The sequence below is a fragment of the Brachyhypopomus gauderio genome, chromosome 3, assembly GCF_052324685.1.
Source record: "Brachyhypopomus gauderio isolate BG-103 chromosome 3, BGAUD_0.2, whole genome shotgun sequence".
NCBI classification, from domain to species: domain Eukaryota; kingdom Metazoa; phylum Chordata; class Actinopteri; order Gymnotiformes; family Hypopomidae; genus Brachyhypopomus; species Brachyhypopomus gauderio.
The window spans coordinates 23721057-23741516 of NC_135213.1; the positions used below are offsets into that span (position 1 = coordinate 23721057).

General features: G+C 40.7%; 1 protein-coding gene across 5 annotated transcripts in view; it reads left to right on the plus strand.

Moving 5' to 3' along the window:
• Window positions 1-20460, plus strand: part of adamts14 (ADAM metallopeptidase with thrombospondin type 1 motif, 14) — a 78185-nt gene that overhangs the window by 18269 nt on the left and 39456 nt on the right. For all 5 annotated transcript variants that reach the window (XR_013130086.1, XR_013130085.1, XM_077000548.1 and 2 more), the window contains exon 5: window positions 11407-11490. Coding sequence is in view for 3 of the 5 variants with exons in the window: in XM_077000548.1 (XP_076856663.1) it covers window positions 11407-11490 (84 nt within the window). In the remaining 2 variants the exon portion in view is untranslated. The remainder of the gene's footprint in view (window positions 1-11406; window positions 11491-20460) is intronic.

Genomic DNA, 20460 nt, shown 5'->3' on the forward strand with positions numbered 1-20460 from the left:
AACAGTAACTCAAATAACCAGTCATTACAACCAAGGCATGCAGAAGAGCATCTCTAAACACACATCATGTCAAACATTGAGGCAGATGAGCTACAGCAGCGAAGACCACACCAGGTGCCACTCCTGTGAGCTAAGAACAGGAAACAATTTGCACAGGCTCACTAAAATTGGACAATAAAAGATTGGAAAAACGTTGCCTGGTCTGATGAGTCTCTATTTCTGCTGTCACATTCGGATAGTAGGGTCAGAATTTGGCGTCAACAACATGAAAGCATGGATCCATCATTTCGGGCTGCTGGTGGTGGTGCAATGGTGTGGGGGATACTTTCCTGGCACACTTTGAGCCCATTAGTACCAATTGAGCATCGTGTCAACGCCACAGCCTACCTGGGTATTTATTGTTGCTGACCATGACCATCCCTTTATGACCACAGTGTACCCATCTTCTGATGGCTACTTCCAGCAGGATAACGCTGGACTTGAATGGCCTCCACAGTCACCAGATCTCAATCCAATAGAGCACCTTTGGGATGTGGTGGAATGGGAGATTCGCATCATAGATGTGCAGCTGACAAATCTGCAGCAAAAGCGTGATGCTATCATGTCAATATGGACCAGACTCTCTGAGGAATGTTTCCAGTACCTTGTTGTGTAATGTCACGAAGGATTAAGGCAGTTCTGAAGGCAAAAGGGGGTCCAACCCAATACTAGCAAGGTGTATCTGATAAAGTGACCTATTTCAACATGTAATCCCTTTTCACCCACAAAATTTACCAAGTGATAATAAAAATCATTTACCACTTGAAAACACACATACACACACACACACACACACCCCCCTAAAGGGTTCTGTTTATACACATAAGGTGGTGTAAAGTGGTTGTTAGAAGTGTTCATTCAGCTCTGGTCAGAGGTCTGTTTTTTTGCATTTAACTATGTTCAGTTCAAATTATTTTTTTCTCACCAAGTGTGCATGGTACTTCAAAAATGTCTAATGCCAGTTACATCACTAAACACACACACAATGACCTGACACCAATAACAGCAGTAAACACACACACACACACACACACACACACACACACACACACACACACACACACACACACACAGGCCTATACTCCAGCCTTACCTATACTCCAGTATGACCTATGCTCGAGCATGACCTATATTTCTGCATAACCTATATTTCAGCCTTATCTAAACTCCAGTATGACTTATACTGCAGGATGCCCCATACTCTAGTATGTCCTATACTTCAGACTTCCCTATACTCCAGTATGACCTACCTATGACTTAAACTCCAATATGATCTACCTATACTTAAGCCTTTTTAGCCAACAAAAATGTTATAAAAATAATCAATTTCTTGCATACATTTCATCTGTACTACTTTCTACAACAGACATGACTACCATGAAGTGTTTTGTACTGTACTCTTCTGTACAAATGTGCTGACAGCAAAATCTACAGTACATTCAGGCATAAAGGACATTTAGTCAAGAAAATATTTTTATGGCTTTAACACCTGCACCAGTGTGAGTTGATTTTCTTAAAAGCAGTAACACTCTTTACCATAATTTTCTTTAATATTTGTAACAGACTTGGAAGAGGTCACTGCTGATGGTGGTCAAGCCGCTGCCACAGGTCTTGTGCGCCTGTGTCCTCTGGTAAAGCACACTGGGTTTAGCACTGAAGCGACTGGGCCTGTCTCATCTTGTCAATCCACTGCTTATGCACAAAACGGAGGTGGCGATTCTTGTGGTGTACGAAACTGTATCGCTGTGTCTGTCTGTAGGAGGGTGTATAGCTGTGTATGTAGGAGCATGAATGCACCTCAGTGGAACTGGAACTCTGAGCAAAAAACTACTGCCACCTGCTCGTGAGCTTGGGTCATTAGGGTGAAGATGTGTGTGTGTATTTCCCTGCAAGTGAATGTTATTTATGGAGTGATTTTTGTTTCAATAGTTCCACAAAAGCAAAAGTAAATCCAAGAGCAGAAAGTATATGTTATGAATGCAAAACAGAAAAAAAATATATCAAAAGTATATTTTTTAAGTATAATTGGTTATTTGAAACTTATTTTCGTTTGCATTTTGACAAGTTTTTGGTTCCATTGTTTTTGTTTTTTTGCATTTTCCCAGTAAGGTCTTTTGCTTCTGGAATCTCTCTTTGCTTCTGCTTCGTTTTTTGCTTCTGACTTTTGGAACACATTTCACGTGTGGGAGGGGCTTAGATGAAGGCGTTCCTCTGCAATCTCCATTGGTCACTGATTCCGGACTGACACAGAGCTCTGAGACCGCCTCTGGGACCAAGCCACGCCCACCCCACTAGCTTCCCAGCGTTTTCAAACATGGTGGAACGCGGGGGTTCTGTTTCACAGTAGCATGTAAACTGAGTTTTAGCATTAAAGTTTATACAAAGGTTTTAGTTAATTGCTAAATGGTCTGTAGATATTGCAAATGTACACTGTATAATAACTACATTAAGCATGGCGTTTAATATTTAGCACACTTCACCTTTATGGAGCCAGATCCATAAAAAAAAATAATAGTATTTTTTACTATTATGGATTTTACTATATTTGTAAATTTACTATATATCCTACACCTGTCCCAATACCAGATATTGCAAATACTCATATTTCTTCCACACATCAATGTTCTCTCCATTCAGTTCACTAAAATTTTAAAAAGCTCGCGCTGGTGAGCATGCTTAATGTAGTTATTATACAGTGTACATTTGCAATATCTACAGACAATTTAGCAATTAACTAAAACCTTTGTATAAACTTTAATGCTAAAACTCAGTTTACATGCTACTGTGAAACAGAACCCCCGCGTTCCACCATGTTTGAAAACGCTGGGAAGCTAGTGGGGTGGGCGTGGCTTGGTCCTAGAGGCGGTCTCAGAGCTCTGTGTCAGTCCGGAATCAGTGACCAATGGAGATTGCAGAGGAACGCCTTCATCTAAGCCCCTCCCACACGTGAAATGTGTTCCAAAAGTCAGAAGCAAAAAATGAAGCAGAAGCAAAGAGAGATTCCAGAAGCAAAAGACCTTACTGGGAAAATCCAAAAAAACAAAAACAATGGAACCAAAAACTTGTCAAAATGCAAACGAAAATAAGTTTCAAATAACCAATTATATTTAAAAAATATACTTTTGATATATTTTTTTCTGTTTTGCATTCATAACATATACTTTCTGCTCTTGGATTTACTTTTGCTTTTGTGGAACTATTGAAACAAAAATCGCACCATAGTTATTGACCATGCAGAGACCGTGACATCATCACCCAACGAGATTGCACCAGTCTAGACGGAAGCGTCTGAATGGGAAGCGGTGTAATTTCCGACACATTATAGAATGTGTGTGGGAAGTCTGGACAGATGCTGAAGGACATATTTACAGTCAGCTGGCAGTTCACAGGGCTTGACCGACACAGTCCAGACCAGCTCTGGAAATCTGAAGCAGCACAGCACGCTGATCACATGACTGCTCTAAAACTCTATATGAGTGGTAAAAAGACCCTAGGACTTGGTGCTTCCTAAAACATAAATAGCTGTTTAGTCAGAAGTAATTTAAAGCATTCTGGGTAATTAACCCCAGTGATTATTTATGTAATCAGGAGCCATCTTGTTGAGTCTCTGCTACTGTGGTGTCTGTTCCCTGTGGGTCTGTCATACAGATGAAAGAGTCTATTGAAGGTTAATGAGAGAGACGAGCAGGCAGTGTTACAGTATAGTATGGGCAGTGATGTCAGTAACGCAGTATTTAGTAACGCGTTACTCTAATCTTACCACTTTTTTCAGTAACGAGAAATATAATAACGAGTTCTTCTGGCTCAGTTATACTTTTGCGTCTGTCTGTAGCACTCGACTCCGCACACCATGTTTTACACGTCATTCTTTGCAGTGTTCTCCGTAACGATATAGTGTAAAGAAATACTCCTCAAAAACAGGGGAAGGAACATTTATTTACCTGACAAATTTTAATGTTGCATTGTGTTCCAGGTTTGAAAAGTGCTGGAATTTTGGCTAATATTTAATACTTTAAAATGCTTGAAATTGTAATTGTATTTCGTTTCACAACAAGTAGCTGTCTGACTGAATACTTGTATTACATTTACAAATACATTTACAAATAATACAGCGCAGCGACACAAACGTAATGTCAGGAGATACATTGTTACTGTTAAAAATGCACTTCCAATAAAGTATGTTAGTAGTGAGTATTGGAAAAATTAATTTTGCTGCTGAATGTAACTACTAAAGTAACTTGTAATCTTACGTAGTTACTTTTAAAATCAACAGACTTTATTGTCTTTCAAATGTACAATTCACGGTGTGCATTCAAATGAAATTTCACTGCTTTGGCTCATATTGTTCGGAATTAAAAGCAGCAGTAGTGCAAGTAGTGAAAAGTAATCATAACGACAAGTATTACGACATACACTATATTGCCAATAGTATTCCGTCACCTTCCTTGACTTCCATATGATATTAAGTGACACCTCATTCTTAATCCATATGGTATAATATGACATTGGTCCACCCATTGCAGCTAGAACAGTATAGGGGGAAGTGAAGTCCCAATGGTTTTCTCTTCACTATCCTTAGTACCCTGTTGCAGGTTCCTGTCCAGACAGAGATGCAGCTGGTCAGTATGCTCTCTATGGCGCTTCTGTAAAAAGTGGTGAGAATTGGAGGGGGGTGTGTGCTCTTCTCATTTGTCTCGGGAAGTGCATGTGCTGCTGAGCTCTTTTGACCAGAGCTTCAGGGTGAGTTGACCAGGTCAGAATATCTATAATCTATACCCCCCAGAAACTTTGTTTTGCTGATTACCTCCACTACTGTGTCTTTGATCAGGAGTGGTGTGTGGCTGGGCTTACTCCTCCTGAAGTCCACAATGATCTCCTTGGTTTTCTCAACGTTCTGGACCAGGTTGTTGGTATCACACCAGTCCACCAGATGTTTCACCTCCTCTCTGTAGTCCAGGTCATTGTCATCCTGGATTAGGCCCCCTACTGTTGGGTCGTCTGTGAACTTCACAATGTGGTTTGTCGTGGATCGGGCTGTTATGTTATTGGGGCCTATTATTTACTGTCCTCAGGGTTCTCTGGACATTTACTGAATCTAGGCAGAGTACCTGTTCATCAGGGCAACGTGTTGATTTCACCACAGGAGTGGTATTCAGACCCTCAAACATTCCAACATAAGTGTTAATCTGAAAGACGATGTTGTTTTCGCAGAGGGGATGAGTAGTTTTATAGTCCGTCATTTAATGCCTTGCCACATGCACCTTTGTGTTTGAGGGATCTTGGAATAAATCCTCCACTTTCTGGTGATGAGCACACTTTGTGACTCTTATGGCATGGTTCAGATTGGCTCTAGCCATTCTGAGTGCCACCACATTGCCAGATATGAAGGTGGTGATTCTTGCCTTCAGCCTTGCTTGTATCTCTCTGGTCATCCAGGGTTTTTCATTTGCTCATGTGAAGATGTTTTAAATCACACTCACATCCTCCGTGCATTTCTGGATGTAAGCAAACACAGACTCGGTGTACTCATCCACCTGTGTGTGATGGTGGCTTTTTTCCTGATCAGTAGGGGCTTGTATGCAGGAGTTGGCATCACAGAGAGATGGTCTGAGGAACCAAGGTGGATGCAGGCGCTGCCCTGAATGCCTCTTTGATGTTGCTGTAAACTAGATCCAGTGTATGTTTTCCCCTGGTTGCAAAGGTCATATACTGATGGATGTGAGGAAGCACACTTTTCATGTTGGCCTGATTAAAATCCCTTGTCACAATGAAAACTCTACAAAAAGGTCTATATTTTACAGTCAAAAACACCACATCAGAAGAGCTACAGTGTAGTTTGGAAGGGTTTGCTCATGGGCGGGAGTTACAGTGCAGTCTTGGAGGGTCCTTGGTGGGAGTTACAGTGTAGTCTGGGAGGGTAATTGGTGGGAGTTACAGTGTAGTCTGATAGCGTCATGGGTGGGAGATATGGTATAGTCTGGGAGGGTCATGGGTGGGAGTTACAGCATTGTCTGGTATAGTCTGGGCTCATTAATTAAGAAGTACGATTATTAGCTGTTTGCTGGTAATCATACAAACGTGCTCTTAATGGAGAAAACCAGAGAGAGAGATGTTGGAGACTCTCAAAAAGGTCTAACCTCAGTGAAGGGCAAACCAAAAAGAGAGATGGGCTCTGTCTGAAATGCCGTACAGTAGAACCCTGGAACTTGACTGCCTCGGTACTCGACATATTCAGATTTTGATGCAAAATTTTGAGAAAATTTTGTCTCAGCTCAAACAAAGCTTCGGAATCCGACTGAAGCTTGACATTTGTAAACAAAATACATGTTTCGGTCAAATGCTGCTAGTTGGCGTTATTTGGCGTTGTTGTTCAATAACGTTTTGGAGCTGTGCTCCAAGCTTTTGTTGTATTTTTGCTGTTTTTTGTACTGTTTTAGACAAAAAACGTCTGCCCCAAGAAAGACATAGCAAAAAGCAGAAGAGGACAACGGTAAGAACAATAGAGTTCAAAAAGGCGATCATAGAGAAGTATGAATAAGGCATTTGTGTGACGGACCTAGCATTGGAATTCATTGGATATGTTAGATTATTTTGTTAAAACATTAGCTTTATACAGTATTACCTACCTAAGAGTTGATCAATTGTTGATCATTTTTGTAGGCCAATAGGGAAATTTATGGTAAAAAAAAATTGATGGTCCAGAACCAATTCGATTTTCAGTTATGTCTTATGGGGAAATTCGATTCGCAACTTGACCGCACCAGTCGATGTGAGTTCCGGAACAGATTACCGTCGACTTCCAGGTTGAGCAGAACATACTGCATTGAAATCTAATGCGTACTGCTTAAGTACAGCATTTCAGTTTGAGCCACAGTTTTGCAGATGAAGGTATTTAAACCTGAATTCTGCATACTTTAGACACACCCTCTTTCTTCTATCAAAGCAAGCATGTTCTATTTATTGCTGATGGTGCTGCCACCTGCTGGTTTGGCATGGTACCTTCATTGTGTACTGGTTTGTTATGATGGAGATAATGCCCTTCCAGATGGGGTAGACTTTGCTCAGCTTCCAGACTGACATCTCATTATCTCCACACGAGACACCAGAACATTTTTTTTCCCATTAGACATCTCAGCTTTGTGTAATAACTACAGCTGGAGGTCTTGCCAAGACATTGCACATGGTTACCTTTAGAGTCCTCAAGGGCCTTGGGATGGCCTAAAGATGCTCATCAGCAAAGAGAGGAGGCGAGATGGTCAGAAGGAGAGAGAGACACACTCTTGTGTATTAAGATTCAAAACATTGTCAATCAATACAATTTTTAAATACAATACTCATTCTGCAACATACACGTTAAAACTACAACATACAAAATGCACAACATTCATTCTATAAACATACAACATACACAATGCTCAAACTGCAACATACAACATTCAAACTATAACATAGGACATGCACAACTTTCATTCTATAAACATACACACATCGTTCAAATGGTTTGTTATGATGGAGATACTGCACTTCCAGATGGGGTGGACTTTGCAGACTGACACCTCGTTATCTCCACATGAGACACCAGGATGTTTTTTTTTCCATTAGACATCTCAGCTGTGTGTAATAACTACAGCTGGAGGTCTTGCCAAGACATTGCACATGGTTACCTTTAGAGTCCTCAAGGGCCTTGGGATGGCCTAAAGATGCTCATCAGCAGAGAGAGGAGGCGAGATGGTCAGAAGGAGAGAGAGACACACTCTTGTGTATTAAGATTCAAAACATTGTCAATCAATACAATTTTTAATTACAATACTCATTCTGCAACATACACGTTAAAACTACAACATACAAAATGCACAACATTCATTCTATAAACATACAACATACACAATGCTCAAACTGCAACATACAACATTCAAACTATAACATAGGACATGCACAACTTTCATTCTATAAACATACACACATCGTTCAAATGGTTTGTTATGATGGAGATACTGCACTTCCAGATGGGGTGGACTTTGCAGACTGACACCTCGTTATCTCCACATGAGACACCAGGATGTTTTTTTTTCCATTAGACATCTCAGCTGTGTGTAATAACTACAGCTGGAGGTCTTGCCAAGACATTGCACATGGTTACCCTTAGAGTCCTCGAGGGCCTTGGGATGGCCTAAAGATGCTTGTCGGCAGAGAAAGAAGGAGAGAGATATGGTCAGAAGGAGAGAGAGAGAGAGAGAGATATCAAAATATATTATACTTGTTCTCTGTTGAACAGTTCTGTCCCCATACATATCAGCATTAATTCATTACATACGTCATTACATTCAAACGTGCTTTATACTTTTTTCTTCACTTTTTTTCCACTGATGAAGGAGACTGTGTGAAGCTTTAGGTCATGATTCTCTTTACACCAGTTATCTAACATAGCTGAGAGGTGCTCTTACAGTACAAACCTTCAACTGACAAACACATATTGCATGGTCTGTCAATTGCATGGTCTGACATTGCATGGTCTCTCAATGCAGTAAAGTTTACTGTACAAACTATTAAAAAGCATGAATGTGAATCCAGTCCAATCTCTTGCAATCAATCTCCCACATACAGCAATGTGTAATATTGTATTACTGAAATTGACATGCGCAGCCATGTGCATTTTCATTAACACTAGGAGTCCCAGCATTTTCATTCCACACTTTTTCTACCTGGTCTCCACCACAAAACCTTAGCTGTCAGAAAATGTTTAGAGTACACTAATATATGACAACATGGCTAAGTGTATTGGCTGTCATGTTCGTAATCAATGATGCAACGGTTTGTCATTCTGATGACACTGACATGTTCATTGACATAAGTGTTTACTTTTGGGACAACCAGAAATTCTTTAACAAATGACCTGAGAACAAATGGTGCTAAATTGTTTTGAGATATGCGCTCACTATTGTGCAAATCCTGATGTGTCTGGACCCATTGTCCACAAAGCTACAGGAGTGTTTGCATCCCTCTCCATCGCTCTCTGATGTAAGGAAACAGTAGCAGCTGCTGTTGTGTGGTGGTGTTGTTGGTGTTGTGTGCTGTTGTTGGTGTTGTGTGCTGTTATGTGCTGCTGCTGTTGTGTGCTGGTGTTGTTGTTGTTGTTGTTGTGTGTTTGGTTTCCTGTCAGCTGTGTACTTCATGTCTCCCACTTCTGTAAGTGCACCACTGGGCACTTGGACCCAGTAGAAAGTCATGTCTGGTACAGTCTGGTCCAGCAGGCTGAATAACTACGCACAACACGTTCTGAAACTTTGAGCTATTTCTTGAAGGTGGCTGCTGTCATTCAGTGCGTTCTATAAAGAGAAAGAGTGACTTGCCAACATAACAGCATCCCACATACGGCAGCTCCCCAAAACGCTGCGATGATGTGTTGTATTGGGACATGGGTGCTGGGAGTCTCACTATTCCCACTCATTTCCCTCCAATCTGTTTCCCTGGAAGTGGCACTTTAGGATCTTGTTGTTTGTTGGAAAATTTTGATGTCAGCTGGGAATGTTGGGATGTGAGCTTGTTGCGAAATGCAGTTTGCCGTGTTCTCGGAGTGGTCATAGTTGACTGAGCAGCAGGCTGCTCTTAAAGATATGTGTTAGCTGGAGTTTCCTGGAGCTGTTTGCTGTTTGAACCTGTAGAGTTGATAATAATCAGTGTGAGAGTCAGTGCGGAGCCGTGGACTCGGAGCTGTTAATATCTGATAAATGAAAACATATAAATGGGTTTGTGTAAGTTAGAAACTTTTTTAGAAATAAATTATATGGGGTAATTGATACGCAATACTATAAAATAGATTACAAATTGTAAAATAAGATTAAACAACAAACTTGAGTGCCAAAAGGCTTGGAAAAAAATACAAAGACCATGAAAGAAGATCACTGAATTGTAAAAAAGCCTGCCACACTCCCAGTGTTGGCTCCTCCCACTCAAATGTTCTTTATCACCTTCCTACTAATCACCAGCCATGCCCTCAACCCCAGGGCTATGCCCCATTCCTCATCTTTTCTGATTCTCCCTTATTTCTTTGCCAAATCTCTAATTGTCTTATGGAGCTGTGATAAGTTCTTAGTTTTTTCTCTTTCCTTTAGTAGCTAGTCTGTTCAACTCTTATTTTCTGTTTCTTTGACTTCAGGTCTACCCCGGCCTCAAACACTCTGCAGTTCACCTGAGCAAAATCTGTAGATTCATTCACCTGAGCCTCAGACTGTGTGGTTCCTGACTGTGTTGAAGCTGTGTTATCACTGTTTTTTTTCTGAGATCTCTTTAGATCAAAATAGGTGCTTTGAGAAAGAAATGTTAAAGTAAACCCCTCCCACTCTTCCTCTCCATTTTTGCCTCAGGGGAATCCCTGCCACCATGCTGAAAGAAGCCCTGCCCACACTAACCCTAACCATATGCCTTTTCAAATGTCAGCAGGTGGTCCTCCCTGCTCAGGGTGTCTAGTGGACGTCCAGCATAACTGTTAAAAACATTCTTGCCCTTTCCTCTTTTTTAAACTTTCTAGACTTCCTGTGCTTTCTTGTTATTTGCAGAGGGTAATGGCCGAGCAATAGAAAGGGGACGGTGAACCCATGTTATATCACTCTCCTCAACCCCAGGAACCCTGTTAGGCACTTTCCTCACCACTCTCCTCAACCCCAGGAACCCTGTTAGGCACTTTCCTCACCACTCTCCTCAACCCCAGGAACCCTGTTAGGCACTTTCCTCACCACTCTCCTCAACCCCAGGAACCCTGTTAGGCACTTTCCTCACCACTCTCCTCAACCCCAGGAACCCTGTTAGGCACTTTCCTCACCACTCTCCTCAACCCCAGGAACCCTGTTAGGCACTTTCCTCACCACTCTCCTCAACCCCAGGAACCCTGTTAGGCACTTTCCTCACCACTCTCCTCAACCCCAGGCAGTGTGTTATTTCCTGAAGCAGGTTTAGAATCTTGGAACTTTAGGTTGGAATCTTACATTAACTGGATTTTTGTACTGGAATATTAATTTGACAGCAGAAAATCCATATGTAGTTTTATATCCATGCACAGTTTTATACCCATACGTAGTTTTAAATCCATACATAGTTTTATATTCATACGTAGTTCTTCACATTTGGAAATGTTGTGTACTTTTCCATGTCTGAGCCTTGTGGTACAAACAGCTTACAGCAGCTTTAACCACCATTTAACCAGCATTCTGGATGTGCTCACAAAACCACAGTCAACTATGCCCAAGTGAGTATGTGAGAGTGATTGGATCTCTCTCTCTCTCTCTCTCTCTCTCTCTCTCTCTCTCTCTCTCTCTCTCTCTCTCTCTCTCTCTCTCTCTCTCTCTCTCTCTATCTCTATCTCTCTCTCAGGTAGATGAAATATACCATGATGAATCTTTGGGGACCAGTATCAACATTGTGCTTGTTCGCATGATTATGGTGGGATACCGCCAGGTAAGACCTCCAGCTGGAGCAGGTATAACACACAGCAGGATACTCTCAACATCACACACTCACCCCAACATCACACACACACACGCTCAGAATCACACACTCTCACCCTCAGCATCACATACTCAGCATCACAAACACTCAGCATTACACACTCTCAGCATCACACACACTCACCTGTAGAGCACACTACTCACTGCTGTTTAATTACCGTATTTTCTGGACTATAGAGCGTGCCTCAATATAAGCCGCACCCACAAAGTAAAACAAAAAAAATAGAAAATGTTAACTGAACTGATCAGTTTCCAAACAGTGCTTGTAGCATTTCACATGCAAAAGATTTCACTTTCAGATGGCGTTGTGCCGAATTCCGACTCCCCTCATTTATCTGTGCATAAAGGCGCTACAGATTATATTGTCGATTTACGTTTCTATGCATAAATAAGAGCTAGACTTTAATTATCCATCACAGCAAATGGCACGGCATTATCTATGTCCAAAGCCACACTGGCTCAAGGGTGTTAATTATTTAAAATAAAAAACACACTGGCTATACCGAAGTCCACCTCTGACCACATGAGTTCACAGTATTACAGCAGTATTATGTCTACATATCTAGTTAGGACAAACCTAGAGTGCTCAATGAACTAAGTTATAATCATTGTAACTCCCGAATATCATCTGTAGAGTCTTTATGCGTGTGCAAACGAGGGGAGGCGGAATTTGGCACAACACATGTTGGTTTGAAAAAGATTTCTCCATCGTACCTGCTGCTTGCATGTGCTAAATGAAAATATGCACTTTCTTCTTTAATTTACAACTTTGACCTACCACTTGATTCACTTTCTGCTCCGCCCCCTGACGGGTGAAGAACAATTTACAGAAAAGCTGCACCTCATTATAAGCCACATGGTTCAAAGCCTGGGGGAAAAAGTAGCGGCTTATAGTCTGGAAAATACGGTACATGTTTAGTAGGGGTGTCCCAACATCTCTTGGGATTGTTGAAATGCGCTCCATGTGGAGCAATCCAAACACTGCTCATCATCCTAAGAACACCACCCCCACAGTTTACCATGGTACAGTCCAAACACTGCTCATCATCCTAAGAACACCACCCCCACAGTTTACCATGTTACAGTCCAAACACTGCTCACCATCCTAAGAACACCACCCCCACAGTTTACCACGGTACAGTCCAAATACTGCTCATCACTCTGAGAACACCACCCCCACAGTTTACCATGGTATAGTCTAAACACTGCTCATCACCCTGAGAAGACCACCCCCACAGTTTTCCATGTTACAGTCCAAACACTGCTCATCATCCTAAGAACACCACCCCCACACCATGGTACAGTCCAAACACTGCTTATCATGTACCCTGAGAACATGTTCATGCTGCTGGTGCTGTGCTGCTACTCACACCTGCCATTGTCTGGATGTCACTTGATAGTGTATTGTTCTCTGCTACTGTTGATGCCTCTAGATATTTCAAAATTTGGCAAAGGTGCCGCTTGGCACATTGTCTGGAAATTTAGGCAATGTTGTTCACCACGGTGTGGGAATGTTTGTATCCATGTGGTTAGCAGTGATGTCATGGGTTGGATCAGACAGCAGAGGTGTCTCCTGTGGAGGGCAGAGCTCTGACTCTGTGAAAGTTGTACTGTGCTCCCATGTACATGAGAATCAGAAAGTTTGCCCTTTCTCCATATGTGAATGTGTGTGTGTCTGTGTGTGCGTGTATGTGTGTGTGTGTGTGTGTGGGGGGTTGTTTTGTTTTTAAGCAGGGATTAAGGTTTTCCAGTTGACTATTGGCTTCACTCTCTGTGAAATTAACACACCACACAAACAAATAGTCCAGCAAGAAAAAAAAGAGAGAGAGAGAGAGAGGCAGATATAGAGAGAGGTAGAAAAAGAGACAGGGAGAGAGATGTGGAGAGAGAGACAGAGAGATGTGGAGAGAGGTGGAGAAAGAGAAACAGAAAAAGAGACAGAGAGAGGTGGAGAGTGTAACACCTGAGGCGTAAGGAGGCGAAGAGGCCGACACAATCACTGAAAGAAGTGAGATTTATTAAAGGCATTCTGTAATCAGGGTCGTAGAGGCAAGCCATGGTCAAATCCCTTATGAAACATTTACATAACCAAGACGCATGGACATGATGGAACAAACCACAGCAATAATCCACCAAGAATAACACCAACAATGATCACCAACAATACTCGTGCAATAATAAACAATGATCCGTAATACACTAGACAAAACACAGGCTATATATACTCACATACTCAACAAGAAACACCTGAAAATACTAACGAGGGGGAAAGGTTAGAAATCACAAGGCGGGACTACGAAATGCACATGGCTAACAAAGCAAAACATACATGATTGACAGGTGGAGGGGGGACTAATTGTGACAGAGAGAGAGAGGTGGAGAGAGAGTGGCTGGGGACCGGGAAATGGTACTAAATGGTGCTGAAAGACTCAGAAATTTCCCCGGTGGGCCGACGGTCCTCAGGGGCCGATGGAGTTTTTTTTTCTTCCCTTTTTTTTCTAAGAGACCGGCCCATAATTTAGAGGGGGCGGCCCATTGGCCCATCTTCAATATAGACAGTGGACTGAAACAATCAGGACTTAGGACGAAAGTGGCCCCACCCTTTCTCTGCGTGGTCCGCTGTAACTCCCGCTACGTTCAGTGTTGAGCGCGTTGTTAAAGGAGAGGCAGCATGAAGCAACAGAAGCGGCAGAAAGGGGGTGCGGAGAAGTTACGCGCAAAAAAATTGAAGAGTCTCAATGTAGATGCTACAAAATGTGTAAAAATCACAGACATGTTCGCTGCTGTAGCCTCCGCGTCCTCTGTAGGTGAAGGCAGCAGCAGCAGACAGGGAGAGCAGCAGCCAGAGATGCAGGCTTGTGAAAGAGAAACCGAGGGACAGACTGAGCGGGAAAGTGTAGTATGTAAGCAGGTAGTAATGTCAGGATAACACAGGGACTTTATTACATGAGAATGATGAGCAATGGCGATTGATTAGTATCAATATTAATTGGTATTTGCATACTTCCCAAAGTCTGACAGCCACACGCCCTTATTCTGATAAAATAGCAAATGGTCAAGACTTGGATGAGCAGCAAGTGTCCATTTTAGGCTATCATAGTATTTTAGATATTTAGGATAAAGGTGTGTTGAAAGGCTACATAGTAGTTTGAATTAGTTTGAATTAGTAGTTTGAAAGACATTTGCGTTGCATGAATTCATAAAGCAGCTTTGTTTGTAGCCAGAGGAGGGAGGGAGGGAACACCTTTAACCTGAAGAATTAGAATTGAGCTTTTAAATCAGAGACATTCAGAAAACACATTAGAGATTATTTCAATAAAATCGTAAAAGTGATATAATAATGCTAAGATTGAATCCAATTACTTTAACCAGTAATTTTTTTATTTTTCATGTCGTGCCCCACATACATAAATTACAAGACGGTTGTACTCCGCTAATTATGAGAGGCCGGTCTAAACCAAAAATGCCAGGGCCGATTTTTTGTCCCAGTCCAGCCCTGCCTATAAGTAAGTAAATTATATTAAAAATAAATAACAAATAAATTAAATAACAATAAAATAAACACAGACATGATCATCACTTATGGTCACAAGAAGGCAAGAGGATAAAAATGGATCTACAGATATTTCTTAAAAAATGGACTCAGCAAGTCTGATATCAAGAAGACCGCTTTAGCTTGGTTCTGGGAGTAACAACAAACTCTTTATTTAAAGATCTCAAAAACCAATTTCTCTGGTCTGCGGCAACAAAAGTTCAGAAATATATTCAGACGATTCCCCATCTAAAACCTGATGGTGTAATGTGCTGGGGATCAGGGAATGATAGGGTGGGCACAAATGTTCAGAAGAACAAGATTAAAGGGAAATCTAAAATCAGGGTTGTACAGGCAGGCTTGGGTCAAACATGGGAACCAGAACACGAAAAAAAACCAAAACGTAACGACGTACTGATAACAAAGACACAAACCGTAATATAACACTGAAGTTCACACATATACAAAAGTACACGGAGCTGTAAAAGAAACAATGATCAGCAACTCAGTAGACAAAACACAGGCTATAAATACACACTATACTAAACATGGAACACCTGAATTCGCTTAAGAGGGGAATGGGTTACAAACAGTGTTGGGAACGTTAATTTAAAAAAGTAATTAGTTATAGTTACTCACTACTTGCTCAAAAAAGTAACTGAGTTAGTAACTGAATTACTTTGTTACAGTCCTTAGTGCAAGATAGCTCATTCTAAAAGGACGCAACATAAATAACCAAAACATCACACAGCAAGGTTCATTCATACATGGTTCTTTTATCTTATTTGTTTTGTACTTTCTATTTTCCATTTCCAATTACATCATACAACATCATACAAAAATAACACAACATAAGGAGACAACATTGGATGGGCTCGTGCCAAAATAACAACCAAAAACAAGCTAAAGGCCTCCTTCGCTTTAACTACCCTAAACCAAAAGAAACAACCAAAACAGATCAATCGTCCCTAACTCCCTATTCTCTCACAAAACAGGAGAAAACAGTGATTAAAGTAAATAGGCACTTACCCAAACAAAAATACAAATGAAACAACAACTTAGCAGGAGAACATGGACCCACGAGGTCTGATTATGACTGTATGGCTGTAACAACTCATAAGGCGCAGTAAAGCGCCTGAAGTATAGAGCAGCAATATCTCGAATTGGCGGTAAACGTACAGACACAATTCAGAAACCTACTCTGCAAGGTCTTGGCAATGTAACATCTCGTAAGGTGCATTAAAGCGCCTGTCTAGCTCTCAACAGCCGTAGTAGGGAGTAATATCTCAAATCGGCGGTACCCGAACATACACAAAACCACAATTCAAAACCCTACTGTAATGCATTGGCAAAAGAGGACCGCGTGGTGAACTGACAAACACACCACGGGCCAACATACGAAAAGCACGAACTCTTTAAAAAAGGGAACCAATTAAACAGCCAATCCCATTGTTCCATCGTCAAATGGAAGCAGCACCTGTTTTCCATATCGTCTTCATACATGCCCTCCAGTGGAAAACCTGCAAAAGAACATGCTAGCACACAAGAAATCCAGGCACGTAACACTCTATAATATAAGTAACTCATTACTAGGAAAAGTAACTATTTGCATTACAGTAAAAAAAAAAGTTATATGCCAATGAATAAGGATTTTTTGAAAAAGCAGTTTTCAGTCAGTTGAAATGAGTAGATCAGAAAGTAGGGGTGTATTCAACTAAGGATTTTCGTAGTCGAATCGATTCGTCAGCTTTTCCCTTTAGTCAACTAATAGTCGAATCAGGTTTTTTTAATTTTTTATTTTTTTTTAGAGCGCCTTAAATGGCATCCCGTTCTCATTCAGGACTTTTTTCCTCTTCAAAGTAAAAACCTAAAACACTCAGATAAATTAATAAATTTGGCTTTATTCAGCTTTTATTTATTTACTTATTAATTTTTTTATGAAACGTTAGAAAACATTAATCGTCAGTGCGCATTGCGCATATCGAACTGTCAGACAGGCACTGTGCAAAATGTCAAAAATATTTTAAATAAAATATACCTGCCTGAAAATATAAAATAATTGCCACACAACAGCAAAAAAACACAAGGAAAGGTTCAAGTAACGGGGTTTAAAAGCAAACTACAACAAAAAATTAGGGCTGGGTATCGATTCAAATTCCAAGAATCGATCCAATTCCGATTCTGAAGATTAAGAATCGATTTATTTCGATTTAATCCGATTTAATCGATTCGATCCGATTCAATCCAATTCGGGGTTTAGTGTTATTAAAAATGTATTTGAGCTGTTTCCTGACTATGTACAGAAGCAACATGTTAAAACTAGTATTATATCGATATTAATCAGCAAATAGTTACTGGTAGTTGGTAGTTACTGATGGCTGGAAGACTGGTGAAAAGGGTCATCATAAATCTACCTTCAAGAAAGGTAATCCAGGACAATAAACAGAGGACATCTTTGAGGTGTCTATATCTGCAACAGTGGACTCCTACTGGGACACTAACCAGTGCATTATTATTATGATTGAAATAATTAAGAATTCACCCAAAAGCTGTTGCTACCAAATGCATTTTTATTTTAAAAGTGCTCACACTTAATAAACTGAAAGTATAAAATGTAAACGTGTATTTTTCTTTAAAGTGCGAATATAAGAACAGAACTGTCATGTTATGGTCCCCGACCCCTCACTGTTGGGCGTGTGTTAACGTTGTCTGCGTCTACTCGTCTGCGTATCTCCGTGGGTGCGGGTGCGTCTTGTGATAATCCGTCTCACCTGTGGCTCGTCTCGTCGCGTGGGGTTTGTGTGTTCGCGCGGTGTCCTGTGCTCGTCGTTGTTTGAGTCACACATGTTCTATGTAAATGTGTTTTATGTGCGCTGTCTGCGCTTCGGTAAATGTAATAAATGTAACGATTTGGAAAGTGCAAAGGATTCTGTCTCGTCCATCGCCTTGCGCCCAACGTTACAAGAACATTTTAAACTTTTTTTAAACTGTAAAAACACTGGGTAAACTGTCAGTGACATGGACTAACTGTAAATAGTCACTGACACTGGATAAACTGTCCTTCTGCTTTTAGATTTCCGATTTGACTATCGTCGTTACCGGCACTGTGACGAGGCGGGGGTAAAATATTACTAAAAAATCGATCTTTGGATGTACGAATCGATAATCAGATTATCATATGCGAATCAATCCTGAATCGGAAAATCGATTTTTTCAACACAGGCCTACAAAAAATGTTTATAGGCCTACTTGCCGAGAGGCACCGCAACGAGCCGACATGACTGAAAGGACAAACGTTTTTTTCGCCTTACGCATTTTAAATGGTATGACATGTTGGTTGTGGTCGTGTGAAATGAAAGACGTTGATGACATAACTTGCACTTTACTTTGTTTGATTCATCTTTGTTTTTCAAAACTTTTGACGTTTTTTAGTAGCCATTATAATCTCGGCAGATGCTGCGCGTGTTCTGTAGCGTGTTCAGTTCCGCTTGTTTGGATTGTGCAACAGCAGGGTGTGATTTATTAATGTGTAGTAAGGAAGATGCCTATTGTTCAATGCGCAAACATCATTTAAAAATATTTATTAACAGAAATTAGGATGGTTTTATTTGACAAAAGGCTATATATAACGAAAACAAAGACATTTCATGTAACAACTAATGCTTAGCTGCATCCTGGGGCACCCCCATGCAGTTCACAGTCGTCTAGGGCAGTGTTTTTCAAACTTTTTTTCTGGTGACCCACATTTTGTCCATGATTTTTCACGCGACCCAGCCAAGTTGTTGAAAGTATAATCCATTAATATAATAATTTATTAAATATATTAACATTTATTTTTTTGCGACCCTTTTTTTTGAAAAACCCTGGTCTAGGGGGTATAGTCGACTATAGTCGAATCAGCGACTATTACAGGTACATTTGCAATATCTACAGACCATTTACCAATTAATTATAACCTTTGTATAAACTTTTATGGTAAAACTTAGTTTACATGCTACTGTGAAACAGAACCACCGCGTTCCGCCATGTTTGAAAACGCTGGGAAGCTGGTGGGGTGGGCGTGGCTTGGTCCCAGAGGCGGTCTCAGAGCTCTGTGTCAGTCCGGAATCAGTGACCAATGGAGATTGCAGAGGAACGCCTTCATCTAAGACCCTCCCACACGTGAAATGTGTTCCAAAAGTCAGAAGCAAAAAACGAAGCAGAAGCAAAGAGAGATTCCAGAAGCAAAAGACATTACTGGGAAAATCCAAAAAAAACAAAAACAATGGAACCAAAAACTTGTCAAAATGCAAACGAAAATAAGTTTCAAATAACCAATTATATAAAAAATATATACTTTTGATATATTTTTTTCTGTTTTGCATTCATAACATATACTTTCTGCTCTTGGATTTACTTTTGCTTTTGTGGAACTATTGAAACAAAAATCACTCCATACAAATGGCTACATAAACAAAACATTCATGAATGATAACTTGGGGAGGGACTAACCGTGACGGTAGGATAAGAACCAGTATTTTTAAATCAATCCTGAATTTCACTGGTAACCAGTGAAGAGAAGCAAGCACTGGGCTGATATGATCCCATTGTCTGTTTTTGGTTAAAAGTTGAGCCACTGCATTTTGGACCATTTGAAGTTTTGCAATAAAGGCTTGACTAAGGCACATATAAAGCATTGCAATAGTTTAAGAGATGAGAGAAATGCATGAATACTTGACTAAGTTTCTTAATATGCATTGCGAATTGTAGATCATAATCAAGGACAACACCCAGATCTTTTTAGCAAAGACATTTACTCTTGATGTGAGCAAACCAAGAAACACCTGCATATCTTTAGGAATGTTGTCACCACCAACCACCAGAACTTCTCTTTTGCCTTTGTTGAACTTAAAGAAATTGCAATACATCCGGTCCTTAATAGCATCAGTGCACTCAAATTGGTTAGCTACTCAGCTATACCTTTCCCTTAAACAGAAGGATTTTAGCAATGTAGAGAGAATCAAATAGGGCCCTGATTGGAATCTTGGGGTACACCATAAGTAAGGTCTGACACAGAAGATATTTTCTATTAGATAAATAAGGTAAAAACCAGTCTAATGCACTCACTGATATGCCAACCCAGTTTCTAAGCCTGTTTATCCAGATAGCATGATCTATTTTATCGCATGTAGCACTAAGATCAAGCAGAACCAAAACAGACACATCCCCAGAGTGTTCACTAAACTTCAAATGCATGTACAAGTTGATCTGCCACCATTGCCACCAGCTGATCCAAGATGGCGCCAGTCTGTTTACCGGCATGCCGTCTCTCTCTTGTTTTTGCTTTATACTTCATATTTGTCATGCGTTTGCTTGTGTTGTGTGTTACTGCACAGTGGCAGTGTTTAT